This window comes from Alosa pseudoharengus, unplaced genomic scaffold (assembly GCF_046254945.1).
Source record: "Alosa pseudoharengus isolate Yale_2024_CS ecotype anadromous, Long Island Sound unplaced genomic scaffold, YU_APseudo_1.1 YU_APseudo_1.1_scf_12, whole genome shotgun sequence".
NCBI classification, from domain to species: domain Eukaryota; kingdom Metazoa; phylum Chordata; class Actinopteri; order Clupeiformes; family Clupeidae; genus Alosa; species Alosa pseudoharengus.
Genome location: NW_027468587.1, coordinates 23,030,183 through 23,046,813, shown reverse-complemented (window position 1 = coordinate 23,046,813; position 16,631 = coordinate 23,030,183). Strand labels below are relative to the sequence as shown.

The following is a 16,631-nucleotide window of genomic DNA, read 5'->3' as shown; positions in this document are numbered from 1 at the left end:
TCTGCATGCATGTCTCTTTCTTTTGCACACTCATAAACATGTATCCATTAACACTGTACATATTAACTATCTATCTATCTATCTATCTATCTATAGCCTAAGTAAGCATAGCCCTTAGTCAATCTAATTATACATAGCCTATACATGACAAGTTCAACAGTTGTGGTAAAATAAATATAACATTTTAAAGCTACATTATTAAAAAATAAGTATCACACAACCAAGAACGGTATAAACATGACTGAACAAATTAGCTACTGTCTAATAGAAACCACTAGGGGTTTTCGACACAATGATATTAACTGGGGCCAATCGCAACAAAGGATGCAGGGAGAACGGTAGCTCCACCTCTCTCTCGCTCACACAGCCTGCCTCTGAGGGTTTCAGATGTATATAATCCCGGAGTTGACCCAGAAAACAGGCACTCGTTTTAGGATCTGATGCGGCAGCCTTTTGTCCATCGCTCCTGATCTAGTATGAAGCTTAACCTTTTGGAATATACCCTGTGATCCGTCGGCAGATTCGCAGCACATTGACAAACGCAACATTATTTCCACTAGCTGCGGCAAAGTCATTGAACTTTGTTAACAGGCGAGAACAAGGGTAAGCATATTTTTCATGGATGCATTAATGACTGAGGTTGTCAGTAAGTGCTTGGGGTTGCAGCCCCCATTGTTCGCCTCTCACTTTGTGGGCAATGTGAATCCTACTTCGAAAGGGAGTGGGAGTTGTAGTTTTGGAAATCTTTCGTTATTTTTAACGTAGCCTTTGTCCTGTTGATGATTTATATTCTCCGTCGTTTATATTAATGATATCTTTGTCATGGTAGGTTATTAAAATGTCTCCATTTTGATAGAGGATCTTAAGGAATATCTTAGCCTATTAGAATATCGTTGTAAGTTCGAAGAACAGAAAGCGATATGTCCTCTTTGTTGCACTTACCATTTAAATAAGACAACCAGGTGCAGGTTGATTGTCTTTGCCATGGCTGTAACGGAACATGGCGAGTGATATCTAGGCTATTACCAATGAATGTCATCGCTGCATATCCATTTTTGTTGTCTGCCTGCGCTTCGTTATGATTTTTATCTGTTTGCGCGAAGGGCCACCTGAGTTTCAGTCAACCGTGGATAAAAGGCACAAAGAAAATCAAACCGAAACAGCGAGACACAGTGGCCACCGATAAACTAACCAGTGTTCGCACACAAGAACGTAGCGGAAAGCTTCACATTTTGCAGATCTTTGTTTTCAAGCAGCCGTCTCAAGGGAATTCCAGATTTTGAGTCAGAGCTAGACGATCGCTTACATTGACACTGCTGGTAAAATGACAAGCTGAAGGCTGTTAAAAACGATATTGGCGTCAAACTGAATTGACCGCTCATAGCCTATGCTTATCTCACGTGTCTTCTAAATATTGTGAAAATGTATTACTAAAATACCCTAATGCTTCATCAGTTTCAGTCCCTCAAAACGAATTGTGACAGGCTATTGGTCCTCTGAGCGCTTGTCCACAGACTACTAGGCTATAACCCTAGAATATAATCTTTGGCACATTTTTTGATGAAGTGCAATAAGAATGGTAGGCTAAATGGTAGCCTACAGTGTCTGCAGCAATACTGCTAATATTTCACTGGGCCAGTTCCTTATGAGCCTGTCTCAATTTAGCTCTTGAAAGATCCCTCATGGTGCCTGGCTGCTCTCCCTCTCTGTCTGACAAACCCAGCTAATTACCCCCTCCCCTCCTCTGCCTCTGCGCGCACAGGGAGAAGCCATTGTGGAGTGCATGATGATGCCCATGACCCACAGCGCCTCCAATGGAGCCATCCACGGGTACCGCGTGGGGATGAACGGCAGCCTCCAGCCGGGCCCCCAGCCGCAGCACGCTGGCCAGCCCAGCATGAGGGCCCTCCCCAACGGGCAGATGATGCACTACGGCGGCGGGCCCCAGGCCAACATGGAGGCTGCCATTCGCCAGAGGCCCAACCTGGTTGGGGCCATGAATGGCCAGATGAACGGTGCTCCCATGGGCCACCACCAAATGGCACCTGGCAACATGATGTACAGCGGCCAGGGGCAGCCACCGCAGCAGCAGCAGCAGCACCCACATCACCCACAACAGCAGGTACTCCATCAGCAACAGCAGCACCAGCAGCACCAGCAACAGCAGCACCATCACATGCACCAGCAGCAGCAGATGCAGCAGCAGCAACAGCAGCATCAACAGCAGCAGCAACAGAACCACCCTAACCACCACCACCAACAGCAGCAGCAGCACCAACAACAACAACAACAACAGCAGCAGCAGCAGCAGCAGCAGCAACAACAGTATGTGGGCGCGGGTATCCCTACCCCACAGCTCATGGCCAGCATACACCTGCAAAAACTCAACACCCAGTACCAAAGTCACCCTATGGGCCCCATGAACGGGAACCACATGGCCAACGGGGTCCAGTTCCGCATGGGCCCGGCCCAGCTGGCAAGCATGCAGCACATGGCGGGGCCGGCGCTGGGACTCAGCGTCATGGACGCGGACCTGATCGACGAGGAGGTCCTGACGTCGCTGGTCATGGAGCTGGGCTTGGACCGCGTGCAGGAGCTACCCGAGCTGTTCCTGGGACAGAACGAGTTTGACTTTTTCTCGGACTTTGTGAGCAAACAGCAGCCGAGCACGGTGAGTTGCTGAGAAGTGGAGTTTCAGTGATATTGGGGAGAAGGGGGGGGATGACCCCCTCGTCAGGAGGGCGGTGGGCATGGTAACGGGCACTAAGAGAAGCAGAAGAGAGCGCCGGAAAGGATGGCAACAAAGGCGGATCCGTGTTTGTTTCTTCTCCTCGTTTTGGTGGCACGCTCGCCCTGCCCGGCCTGTCTGTCAAGTGTCCGCGGAGGAGTGGGGGTTGTGAGCATAGGGCCGGGCCGTGTCCATTTCAAGTCCCATAGCTGCGGGGAGGACTCTCTTTTGCTCAGGCTGCAGTTCTTCCAAGTCTGGCCTGAGGATGGAGAGAACCGTCCCTCTCATGGCTTTCTCCTGCCTTCTCCCGGGAAGGATATGAATGTAAAATACAAAGGGAGCAGTTGCCATACGCCCCTTCACGCAATGACAAGACTCTGTCCGCTCGTCCACCTCCTATGGATGTCGAGTCTTCACTGCAATTTTACAATAAAATGTATTTATTTCTGTCGCTCACGGACTCACAAAGTGAGAGAAGCCAGAGACTCAAAGAAAAAGAAAGCAAATGATAGAACTTGAAAGAAATAAGGTTTATGGAAGAGATCTGTGTTTTTAACAGTGATTTTGATGAAATGTCACTTTAAAAACTGAGTAGGGGTCTCTTGGGGTTTTAAAGAAATTGGTTTGGACTAGGCTGTGAAAGTGTGTTTGAAAGGACAAATTGAGTCATGGATAGATTTTATTGGCAGCACCAACAGCGAAAAAAAAAAAAAAAAAATCAAATTACTTTACCTTCTCGTCATCTCACTGGGCCACCAACCTGATCTCGGCAGTATCAACCACTTGCTCCTCCTGTTAACAAACATGGCTGTGATTGGCCTAGTTCGTAGTGGGCTCTCCCTCTCACAGTGATGGAGAAGGTGCCACAGATCTGCCTTAACCGAGCAGCTGTTTTTATTTATTGAACTCCCTGGTCCTTTAAGATCATGGCCAGACTCAATCTATGTGTGACTTCAGGATGTGGTGATCAATAAAGACGGCCTAGTTTAACCGTGGCCTCTTGTTTTGCATTCATCACGAAGACCTTATCTGAGAAAAGAGGGTGGAACATGCCAAATGCTGAGATTAACTATTGATGTAGTACCTATATACTTGTGAAGAAAAAAAGAAAAATGCTTTATATTGTGACTCTTTGCGGTATTGAGTGAGGACTAGTGACGGCATGGACCTTCAATTCAGTCTTCGCTCCTTCAGTAAGGCACACATAGGGTTCACTATTAGGTTCTCAAACACAGAACCCCTGGCCTACTGTCCAAGTCAAGGAATCAAAATACAACAGGCTCATTTTATTTATCCTCATAAGAGATTAATTTACACAGTCTGGTTTTAATGTGGTTGGGGAAAGAGTAGAGTTACTGAAATATTGATGTGTTGTCATTTTTGTCTGTTGCAGTCAATGCTCAGTTTTGACTAAAAAAAAGCCTTTCAAGTCAGATTAAGACAAGCTGGGAATGACCAATTGTTTCTTTTAGAACTACACTGCTTGATAACGTCAATGTGCATTTGGTCCTTCCTTCTATATGCAGGCCCTGCTCTAGTGTGCTGAGTGTAGCCATGTAGAGGTGCATGTCTTGTTCAGCCATGGTGAATGACCAGAGGGTTGCTGACACTGGACTACTGAATGAACAAACCCTACAGTCCTGGTCATGTTAATGTAATAATAAAGGAGAGTTGAGGGGGGATGGGAAGTGAGACTTGTGCATACGTGCACACACACACACACACACACACACACACACACACACATACACACCGGGGTTAATCTGTTATTACCTGGAAAACACACAAGCATGCACAAAAACACACACAGTCTTAGCCCAGAGGGTCAGCAAAGATGCAGCCTGCATTCCTCCCAGTCTTGCTGGGCTTGTAAGCCAGAGGGTTGGGGGAGGTTGACATGCCTGCAGAGCTGTTACCCACCCCCACCCCCACTGATCATTTCCTGTGGCGTTGGGTGGGTGGATACAGGAAGTCGTGGAACAGAGTCAACATGGGATCCTTTTGAAGCACGAGCGTGACTCTAAATGGTTTAATGGTAGAGAATGGCTGAGGGCAACTCAGACCCTCTTTAAAACTAAACAGATTAGCTTCTCGCAGTCTTTCCCTCACTCACCCACACTCCCTGTCTCTCTCCTTGACCTCTTTTTCTGACTGACTGAACATCCACCACCACCAATGTAGAGAGGTTGGCAGGGCTGTACAGTGTGTCGGGTCAGCCGGTAGACTTGCCTTGGTGTCTGTCTGTGCCTCTGGTGTGGACTTGCTTGATTGTCGGCATACTGCAGAAGCAGAGGGCTTTTGCTATCCTTTCACCTGATTGTCTTGAGACATCTTTGCTGCTTGAAGGGTTACAAATGGTGGCAAGCCAGCGTAAGGAAGGCCGGAGCTTTGGGAACTACCACACAGCTGGCCGTTCATATTCTCTTGTTATGTTACTTTTGTTTGGAAGATGATGTATTTATTTTAAGCAATAATAAAATATTTATTTAATGAAAACATTTCATTTGTCTGTGTTCTCTCTAAATGTGGTATCTTGGGCCTAGTAGTCCTGAATCTGATAAATGACACAATGCTTTTAAGGACTCAAAATGGCAAATATATCTGATGCTGATTTGACAAATGATGCCTGTAAAAGGGAAGTGTCAAAATAAGCAATGCATAATCTGAAGAAAATAAATACGCATCATTTAGGAACTTAGTGCAGGATGCAATAGGGGCTTTACAGACCTTTTCCTTGCATTCTTACGTATGTATCTGATTGTTGTCTAGTGGTGGTCTAAGTGAGATATGCAGTAAAAATTACCACCAAAACAAAATAATGTACTTTCTGGGAAAATGTGGGAGATTTCCACTTGTCTCAGCAACCTACGACCTTTTTGTGCATCAGATAAAGAGGCGTGTGTGTTGCACTGGGCTGTACATTTGATCGGTTTGGTTGGAGTCTAGCTGTGTGGTGCTGGGCTTTTTTTGGCAGGGCACAAGGCTCTCTAACGGTTAGGGTGTTTCTTGCCAGTTTCAAGAAAGCCGCCTTAGAAAAACCACCAACTGGCACTGATTAGCAGCCACACACACTAAGCTGCAAGGAAGTGGTGTCACTCGACCGATGCGTCCCACTTTACGCTCATCAAAACACAATTTGGTGGCAGCGCAAACATCCACAGATCTCCACTAATTAGCCCCATTTCCCAAAAGAATATGTTTCAGTTGCCAGTTCTCATAAGAGGGGTCCATGGAATATGTACACTGTGTTCAGCTTTTTTGAAAAAAAAAAAAATCCCTAGAATAGCAAACTGTGACAAAAAGTCTTTTGTTTCTCTTCTTAATCCCTTGTAACGTCTCGTGCTACTCTGAGGGGCTAGTCTAGACACACACACTTGCAGGGTGTGACGGGAGATGTTTACGCTCAAAGTTGTTTCGGTTTTTCTTGTTTTCTCTCTTCTCTTCTTACTCTGTTCAGCCCACCCACAACCACCACACTATGCAGAGAACTTCTGACTGTCTGCTTCCCTCTTTTTTTTTCAATAAAATTCAAATGTGCTGAGCCCACAAGCAAAAAAATAGATAAAGAAGGAATGCAGAAGCTTGTCAAAACACACAGGACATGCAACAGAATGAGATGAAATAAAGCTACCAACTGTTCACTGAAATGAGGAGGCAGTTGTGTTTTCATGTAATTTATTTTCTGTTTGAGTGGGGACTTCTAGGTGGGGTTTGCCCAGGAGTTTCTCTGGTTCACCCAAAGAGAGAGAGAGCGAGAGAGAGAGAGAGAGAAAGAGAGAGAGAGAGAACTCCTATAGGGCCAGCCCTCACAGCATCTCTCTTCCCATCACGCTTGTCTATTTCCAGGCAGTGCAGCTGGTGCTGAGTCCTCCCTCGGATCTGCCTAATCAGGGGTTAGTGCCGCACAGAGAGAGAGAGAGAAGGGGGGGGGGGACCAAGCAGGCACCCACTTTTGCCTCATCCCAGAGGATAATGCCTTAAAGGGACAGCGCAATAGAAAAAAACCCACAAATGCTTATTCACTTACATCACATGGAGTCATTCAGCCAAGACATTATTATCTTCTTGCATCTAAACTGCACATTTATACACTGGTTGTAAGGGTGATGTTATCATGTATTGCACCACTTAATGTAAAACAAACTACATGGAGCTATCACCACATTTGTGTTGTGGTTAGTTCTACATAAAAGGCGCAATGAATATTTTACTGCAATGAATATTTTACTAAGCTATTCCTTTGATAATTTAACTACCCTACTTCTATTGTTTAAGAGGGCAAATGAGCAGATATATTTCATAATTACAAAAACATTTTATCAATACAAAATGCTGTTATTAATTATGTTGTTTCTGTGTTCCTCTGTGTTTTATTTTCAGTCTTTTCAATCGTTAATGTGTTATTCACTTGTCTTCTTTAATTTAACAAGAGGTCAATCCATGCAAAATCACCAGGGCCCTCCGGTATGATAATTTCAACAAATGGCGTCCTCATTCCTAGTAAATACTGCATGCATGCATGAGATAAAATGTGTTACTTAGTTAGTTTACATACAAGCAATCACAGGAGTCACAGACACAGGAGTTAAAGTGAAATATTTGTGAGTCATTACATGTGGACTTAAAATACAAAGTTAAAAAGTTAAATGCAAATACAAAGTTATATACAAACAATGTCAATGGGGGCAGTTGTGGCCTACTGGTTAGGGGTCCGGGCTTGGAACCGAAGGGTTGCCAGTTTGATCCCTGGGAATGGGAACGGCTGTAGTGCCCTTAAGCAAGGCACCTAACCCCTCACTGCTCCCAGAGTGCCGCTGTAGCAAGGCAGCTCACTGCTGCAGGGTTAGTGCGTGTTTCATCTCACTGTGTGCTCAGTGTGTTAACTAATTCACGAATGGGATAAATGCAGAGACCAAATTCCTTGTATACGCAAGTATACTTGGCCTAGAAACCTGATTCACATTTACATGTCAACAAAACAATAAACTTTTCCTTGATGTTAGATAAAGTAGTTACAACCACTTTCTTTGTTCACTGAAGCACATGTGACTCTCAGTGCCTTCATCTGTTACAACTCGCTGTGGTTCCTGCATCAAGGAAATGCCTTTTTCATGACCCCATAAAAAGCCCATTGTGTGTATGTCCCAAATGTATACTGCGTGCTCAGCCATGACAAGGTCTTCCATAAAAACAAAATATTTTCTTGGAGAGCTGTGTACAAGACAGTTGTACAGTTCAGATGGATTGAAGCCACGTAAGTGATAAAAAAAAACAATTGACATTCTATGCAATCATGATTCCACCCATCAGATAGCTAATAGATACACTGCATGACTTAACAATCTACTAAATTTTACTAAATCAATGAACACAATCTAAACAAAGGGAAAGCACACAAGCATATTGAAGAATGATGGAAATTAGTGTGATATAAAGTAGATTGTAACCGAATATAACCAAATGTAGCTAAAATGCCACTTTGAATACATTTCTATAAGCTGCAAAAAGCTTACGTCAGGGCTGTCCAATTTATGAAACCACAGTAAGATACAATTAAATAGACTAATCTAGTTTTGTATGAAACACAACATTATTATGTTTGAATAGTCATTCCAATTGAGCATTCCATTTATCTGATTGTATCAGGTAAGCGTATAAAAATGTAAAAAAGGAAAAGAGAGGTTGCCACAGTTACTAAACCACAAAACATGGAATTACACACACTGTCATGTTTCCCTTTCAAACACAAAGTTGAACTAATATATTTTGCCACAGCAATGAATCTATCCAACAGAATAGTGTAAGATGAATGTGAAGCACCTAAGTGACTCTGAACCATGAAAGCAAAGGATCACATGGAATCCCTTGGTGCCACCACTTCATTGTGTTCCCATAAGCCTTTGCAAGAGTACTGAGATATTCAAGCAGTTAACAGTGTTGCCAAATGTTTTTTTTTACATGATTGCCAATGTTAGTATAAGTATAAGTGAGTGAATATATATACTCTTTTGATCCCGTGAGGAAAGCATTTTATCCGTGAAACACACTCAGCACACAGTGAGGTGAAGCACACACTAATCCCAGCACAGTGAACTGCCTGCAACAACAGCGGTGCTCGGGGAGCAGTGAGGATGCCTTGTTCAAGGGCACTTCAGCCGTGCCTACTGGTCGGGGTTCGAACCAGCAACCCTCCGGTTACAAGTCCGAAGCTCTAATCAGTAGGCCACGTCTGGATATGCTTAGAGATATGCTTAGAGACCAATACGATTTGGGAGCTGTGTTAAATCTTGTGTTATGGTTTGAGATAAGCTGTGCTTTGCTCCCACCATAGTGTGTTAAATATTGAGCACTGACAAGTTGTAAGGATGCTGTATGAATAACAATATCAGAATCAGAATCAGAATCAGAATCAGCTTTATTGGCAAGGTTTTCGTAAACAAACAAGGAATTTGACTCCGGTTAATCTTTGCTTTCAAAGTACAACACTCACTTAACATATACAGAATAAAAACAGAACAGTAAGAATAGTATGACGAGCAGTAGGATATAGCTGTAAGTATAGTTACAGTACCGGTATGTACATTTGTAAATAAACTAGATGTACCGCAGAGCGGTACAAAATATGACCGCTGCCCAGTCCAGCACATTTTTTCCACAAAAATAAATCATCTTGCCTGTTCATAATTCTGAGAAATTCTTGAATTGTGTGCATGTGTGCGTGTACAGGTTTATGTTTATGTGTGTGTGTGTGTGTGTGTGCGTGCTTGTGTGTTTGCCTGCGTATGTGTGTTTGTGCATGTGCATGCATGCGTACATATGTCTACTGTGTGAGTATGTGTCATACGTATGATTACTGTGAATGTATGTGTGTGCGTGTGTATCTGTTTATGCACATGTGTGCAAATGGAATGGGTTAACATGACCCCTGGAGGCAAACATACGGAAATAATTGGTCATCCTAGGCCCTATGGTTCTCAAGATATTCACAGAAAACTGTGTCTGCCCTACCCTCCTTTCGGGGGGTCCAGTACAGCGCGGGGGGGGGGGCTACAGATCAAAACGAAAAACGACGGTTCCATGCTATACATGTGGGGTTACATGCCATGTCTTTCCCGGGAATCTTTGTTGGTGTACGGTCACTAAATGTACACATACATTATTTTATTGTAAGGCCCCCCATGAACGAAAGTTCACAAAACTTGGCATGCATTCGGAGTGTCAAAATGATCCTACACTTTCAATTTTGTGCAGTTTTGACCATGTCAGCCAGAGATATTGTGATGAACACCTAATTTTTTGCTTTTTAATTTTTAACTAGGTGGCGCTATACATGAAATAAGTGGTAATGGGATGGGTTGACATGCCCCCTTAAGACCAACATACAAAAAAAGGTGGACCTCCTAGGCCCTACGTTTCTCGAGATATTCACAGAAAACTGTCTCCGGCCACCAACAGGCCAGTTGGTGTATAGTAACATAAATTAATTTATTGTGTGCCCCCCATGAACGGAATTCCACGAAACTTGGCGTGCATTCAGAGGGTGTCACAATGATCCTACACTTCCAATTTCGTGCAGTTTTGACTATGTTAGGTCACAGATACCTGCGATTACAACACCTCATTTTTACTTTTTTGTGTTTAACTAGGTGGCGCTACATGAAATGAGTGGTTATGGAATGGGTTGACATGGCCCCTTGAGATCAACATACAAAAAAAAAATGGTCCTCCTAAACCTTACGGTTCTCGAGATATTCACAGAAAACTGTGTCTGCCCTACCCTCCTTTCGGGGGGTGCAGTCCAGCGGGGGGGGCTACAGATCAAAACGATGGTTCCATGCTATCCATATAGGGTTACATGCCCACCAATATTCGTCTACCCCGGTCTTTCAGTGTCCCGGGAATCATTGACGGAAATTTGGACATGATTTAGGAAACAAAATTTGAAAAAAAAAAAAAAAAAAAAAAATCTGACTAAACCTATATGACCGCCGCTTCGCTGCGCGGTGGTCATAATAAATAGAACACTATGGGTGGGATAAAGCAGTGCTATTGTCTGTGTGCAGTAGGTTAATATTTTAATATGGCTGTGCTGAGCAAATGTTTGATGTAAATGATCCCTTACAAAAAAAAAATAGGAATTTTATAATATTTTGGGACACAATGTTACAGGGAATTCTTTTGGGAATTCTGTTATATTTCCATTTGGAAGAAGGAAATTAGTGTGTTAAAAATGGTTAAACTTTTGCACAGTACTCATATGAACAAATGTCACTCTACAACAGGGGTCTCAAACTCAAATGAGCTGGGGGCCAATTCTGCCAACGTCATCTGATTGGAGGGCTGGCTATTTCTGAAAATGCAATGTTCTTTTTTTCAAATACCACACAAAACTGCAAACAGAAAGTGCAAGTGTTTTTATCTAGTTTTAGACACCTGTGCTAGCAACCTTAGCTTATAAATAAAATAATGATAAAATAAATATTAATACAAATTATAAAACAAATGAAAAGCATAAAAACAGGTATGTGTGTGTTTCACACCAAATAAAATATTTTCCTCTCATAACCTTTTTAAACCTGGCAAACTATAGGCGTCAGGGTTAAGAAAGCAACACCATTGGATTTTTATATCAAAATTTCAAAAGGCCATTGCTTGAAAGTGGTCAGAGATAAAGTCCTACTGTAAATGTAAAAATCTTTGAGTAAAACAAAAGTTTATGAAGGGGGTAAATTTACCCATCTAATTTGCCACTGGATGGCAAGCACCTCAAATTATGCACCTCTCAGTAAATAGGCTACTGGATGAACATATTTGAGCAGATTTACTTTCCTTTTTTCATATTACCCACATAACAAATTAACAGGAAAAAACATACGATGTATACCAACACCTAAGATGTATATGGTTTCTAAACCACAAGGCCTACAATAAAGTATTCTGGTCAAATCAGTTCCTAATCTGATACCCAGAAGTGACTTTGTAGAGCCCTATTTCTACTAGCCCTGCTGTCTGTACCACGTCCATTACGGACACTATCATCACGATTACCACTGCAACCTCCAAGCTATGTTGGGCAGAGGGTCGAAATAAGCATGGCTTAGTGGACACCGTCGTATACACGCAGACGCACCTCTATTCAATAGACGATCGATCATAATCTCCAAAAGGATATTCTCCTTCAGATTTAAAATAGGTGAGTAAAATAGCCTACCCAAGACTTCATCACACGTAAACGTTTTTTTTTTAACATTTGGTGTAGGCCTATTTCTGCTTAATTTCTGCTTCAAGTTATGCAACACTATGGCCTGCATCGCTTCCGCGTCATTACAAATGCACGTCTTTGTGTTTCTCGCTAATAATACAAGTATTTCCTGAAAACTTTGCGCAGCGATTTTGGGTTTGAATGAAGCTCTGGACGTCTAGCACATAGTGGAGCAGAGTACAAATGAGATTTGTCACCGTACTTGGAACTATCGTCTATTTTAATCAGTATCGTTGTTTGTCGCAATTAAAAAGTCTCAAGGGCCGGATTACATTATTATTTTGACATACGTCGCGGGCCAGAATTGGGCCGGACGCGGGCCGGATTTGGCCCGCGGGCCGGGTGTTTGAGACCCCTGCTCTACAAGCAGGGGGAAAAGACTCCTTTTTGACACACATAAAAAAGACAAACTCAGTCCAACACGTGTATGGAGTTGTATGACCACATGTTCCTGCTCCCCCCAGAAAAAAAAAAAAAAACTTGTTGGGGCATGGTTTGGGAGGTGCGAACGCAAAAGCTATAACTTTCTCCGCCACTCCTCCCCCTTTCCTGGCTGCTGCCTCTGAAGTATAGAGCTTGGTCTTTTTCACAGTGATTAACTTAATGACAGTGTGTGTGTGTGTGTGTGTGTGTGTGTGTGTGTGTATGTGTGATATCCTAATCCTGTAGGCACAATTGATGATGCGGAAGTCTGGTGTCTTGAGGCCTGCACAGGACATGATAAAGTTTGCACTATGAGTGAATAACAGGCATTTGGTGGCTAGTCTAGTGTGTGGCTCTCCCCCATCTCCTACTCCTCTCTCTGTCTCTCTCTCTCTCTCAGCAGGAGGGTGCCAATGCGCTATGCCAAGCTCTTGGTGCTAATCTGGACCAGAGGCTGTGACCTGAAGCCCTTTATTGCTCCAGAGACAGACTGAGCCATGCCATAACGCTGCTTTTCCCCCTTCAGCTTTGGTTTACCCTTGTATTTCCTGGGCCCTGCCTGCATCTAAGCAGGCACCGGCGGCAATGCCAACAGTAACTGTCGACAGCAGCAAGCCCAGGCAGGCACCGGCATGGGGTGGCAGACTGGCCAATCACAATGGGGTTCCTGCCGTTGGGGAGCTTAGCTGTAGGCTAGCAGGTTACGTACAGCCGAGCTCAACATTCCCCTCCCCGCGCCACATGCTAGCCCGTTTGGGAGCACCATCTGTGGAGGGAGAGGAGGCTGGGCACAGGCTCTGGAGGGATTTGGGGGGTTGGAGTTCGGTCCCAGGGAAACAAGGTAGCCGGGGCCCAAGGTGCTGGCTGGTCGGCTTATAGCACACATTCCTGGAATAGCACAAATGATATGAGTGCCCTGCAGCAACTCCACACAGCCAGCAAATCTGCTGACAGGCAAAGGAGCATGGGAATTTGTATCTTTAATGGGAAGAGTGTGCAGGAGAGGCATTCCTCTAGTTAGACTCAGTGTGTGTGTGTGTGTGTGTGTGTGTGTGTGTGTGTGTGTGTGTGTGTCAATGTGTGTGTCTGTCTGTGTGTGTCAGTGTGTGTGTGTGTGTGTGTGTGTGTGTGTGTGTGTGTCAATGTGTGTGTGTGTGTCTGTGTGTATCAGTGTGTGTGTGTGTGTGTGTGTGTGTGTGTGTGTGTGTGTGTGTGTGTGTGTGTCTGTCTGTGTGTGTCAGTGTGTGTGTGTGAGAGTGTCTTTGTGTACACACGATTGATGTTTTATTTCTCTTCCAAACAAGTTATGTATTATTATTTGACATTATCTTTTCTCAAATAAATAGTTGGAACCTCTGCCAGGTTTGGGGACTGCTGCCAGTGTGAATAGTTGGCTATGGCATTTTTCCGTGGGAAACATGCTCTTGCCGCTCTGTGTGGTTTGGTGTAAACACTGGCAATCTCCAAATTCTACATTTGATTGCTCCGGCCTTCTGTCTTCACATTCAGTTTAATTTTTTTTTTATAAAGACCTGTGTGTAGCCTTCCTGCTTATAAACAAAGCTCAATTCATGTTGCGCCAGTTGTTCTTAGCCAACTCATACAGTATTTAATGTGTCACCTGCCACCATCATATGCCCTGGGGCATTTCTGGGTGTGATTCAGATCAAACCCTCTGCCCTGACTAACTTCCTGTTTGCCCAGTTCTCAGTATCAGGACTCTGTTGGGAGTTTCTGCTGACCTTTTCCTTCGATCTGATGTCAGCACACACACACACACACACATACACACACACACACTTTCCCCCGGTCATATATGTTGCAATGGTGCCCACCACAGCCAGTCAGAAAGTGTACGAGAGATAGAATATTTTCTGTGGCTTCAGAAGTTAATGAGCGATCAAGTGGATCTTTTTTTGTTCTGTGTCTAATGGAAACAGGATGTCTTCTGCAGCTCCATACATTTATTGGAGAATGAGGGAGTCCTCTCTTGCTGTATTGCAGACGTAATGAGTCTGTTGTTGCTCTGTGAGTTTATTGGAGACTGAGGGAGTCCTCTCTTGTTGTATTGCAGACGGAGTGAGTGTGTTGTTGCTCTGTGAGTTTATTGGAGACTGAGGGAGTCCTCTCTTGTATTGCAGACGGAGTGAGTCTGTTGTTGCTCTGACCTTATTGGAGACTGAAGGAGTCTTCTCTTGTTGTATTGCAGACGTAATGAGTCTGTTGTTGCTCTGTGAGTTTATTGGAGACTGAGGGAGTCCTCTTGTTGTATTGCAGACGTAATGAGTCTGTTGTTGCTCTGTGAGTTTATTGGAGACTGAGGGAGTCCTCTCTTGTTGTATTGCAGACGTAATGAGTCTGTTGTTGCTCTGTGAGTTTATTGGAGACTGAGGGAGTCCTCTCTTGTTGTATTGCAGACGGAGTGAGTCTGTTGTTGCTCTGTGAGTTTATTGGAGACTGAGGGAGTCCTCTCTTGTATTGCAGACGGAGTGAGTCTGTTGTTGCTCTGTGAGTTTATTGGAGACTGAGGGAGTCCTCTCTTGTTGTATTGCAGACGGAGTGAGTGTGTTGTTGCTCTGAGCTAATTGCGAATCTCCTCTGTAGCCATCGCGGGAGGGCACCCCTACGGGATTCCCCTTCTCACAACAGTGAGTCTCGGGTCTGATTACACAGATGTACAGACATAGAGCTTTGCTTTCACTCACTGTTGCGTGTATGCATGTGTTCTCTCACAAATACCCCACCCGCCCACCTACACACACACTCACAGAACCCCCCCCACCCCCCTTCACACACACAAACACACATCTGTACAGAGACATATTCAGGAGGAGCAACCGTTTTGGTCATTTAACTTGAAGTTTTGAGTATTTCCTTTCCGGTTGACTGTTGGTCAGGATGTGGTTTAATTTACAGTATGTCACCTTGCATCTTCTACTTGTAAAAACCACCGGAGACAATACGTAGCAATAGGTCTGTGCATTCCCACTCCTCTTGTAAGGTCACACACACACACACACATTTTGTCAATGCTCTCAAAGACATTATACATATGCTCTTGGGCATAACAAAACAGCTACCTACTGTGTGCAATTTGAGCTCCATCATGCTCCAGTAGGTAAGAGCAATAAGAGAGCTGCATGAGAGGAGACAGAGATAGAGACGGTATGAAAGTGACATGCCAGAAAATAAAATGTCCCCACAGCTACTTGAACACATGTGGACCCTGAAAAGCGCCTGTTTTGGTTAGCCTCACCTATGGCCTCTGTGCGTATGGGTTCCATACATTAAATATTGTAAGAAAAAAGCCATCAGACCCTGTTAACCCAGGAGAGGATTTATCACACTAGTCTCCAGAAAGCTACACCTTTCACTCTACAGCAAGGCCACCAATCTTCTCTATCCTCTCTATAGCTTATGTAATGTGACTACTTTATCCTGAGAATCCCCTCCCACACACACAGAGGAAAACAGACACTTAAGACACACACAAACCCCAGACAAGCCTATACTTTACCACAATCCAAAATTAATCTAAAAACACTATTCTTTATGCTCAGACACATTTAAAAAACCTTGCCCTCTACACAAGCATGGAGAGTTATTCCTGCCAACTAAGCCACCCATGCTAAATTTTAACATGTGCTGCTTGTTGTAGAGCCAGTCTGGTGGTGCTTCAGTGAAGTTAATGAGTCCGGCTGGCGTTACTCCCTGCCTGCATGCGCTACAAACAACCACTGCATGCGCCAAAGACACAAGCAAGCGCACACACTGTCTAGACTGCAACAGCTGTTGAGTGTTTGTTCCACTGTATTCGATATTAGACTGGAGGTGCTCTTTTGTGCTGATAGTGGAAGACTCGCTAATCTATAGGCACAGTATACCAGAACACCATCTCTGCCAACTGAACATGACGTCATTCAAGGAGCCAGTGTGACAAGGATGATGTAGTGTTAGCACACTACTGCCCCCTCATGGCCTGTGATCAGGCAAACCCCTGTATTGATCAGCCACTGGGACAATACTGGGAGCACAGGACAGGCATTGATCAGATACATGCTGATGTCATTGTTAGTCATACAGATATGATTGATGTCATATGATATGATTATGTGGAGCTAGAAGACAACAAACACCTACAACGCTTTTAAACGACAACCTTTAGGCCTGGCAGATTCACACACTCAAATGTATCTTGCACTAATAAAAACACTATCG

At 44.0% G+C, this 16,631-nt stretch overlaps 1 protein-coding gene across 1 annotated transcript; it reads left to right on the top strand.

Moving 5' to 3' along the window:
- The first annotated feature begins 414 nt into the window (after positions 1-414).
- On the top strand, positions 415-5,227 carry cited4b (Cbp/p300-interacting transactivator, with Glu/Asp-rich carboxy-terminal domain, 4b). Its single transcript, XM_076280507.1, has 2 exons — positions 415-603; positions 1,763-5,227. The coding sequence occupies exon 2, from the start codon at positions 1,784-1,786 to the stop codon at positions 2,681-2,683; it is 900 nt and encodes a 299-aa protein (XP_076136622.1). The 5' UTR covers positions 415-603; positions 1,763-1,783; the 3' UTR covers positions 2,684-5,227.
- The last annotated feature ends 11,404 nt before the right edge of the window (positions 5,228-16,631 follow it).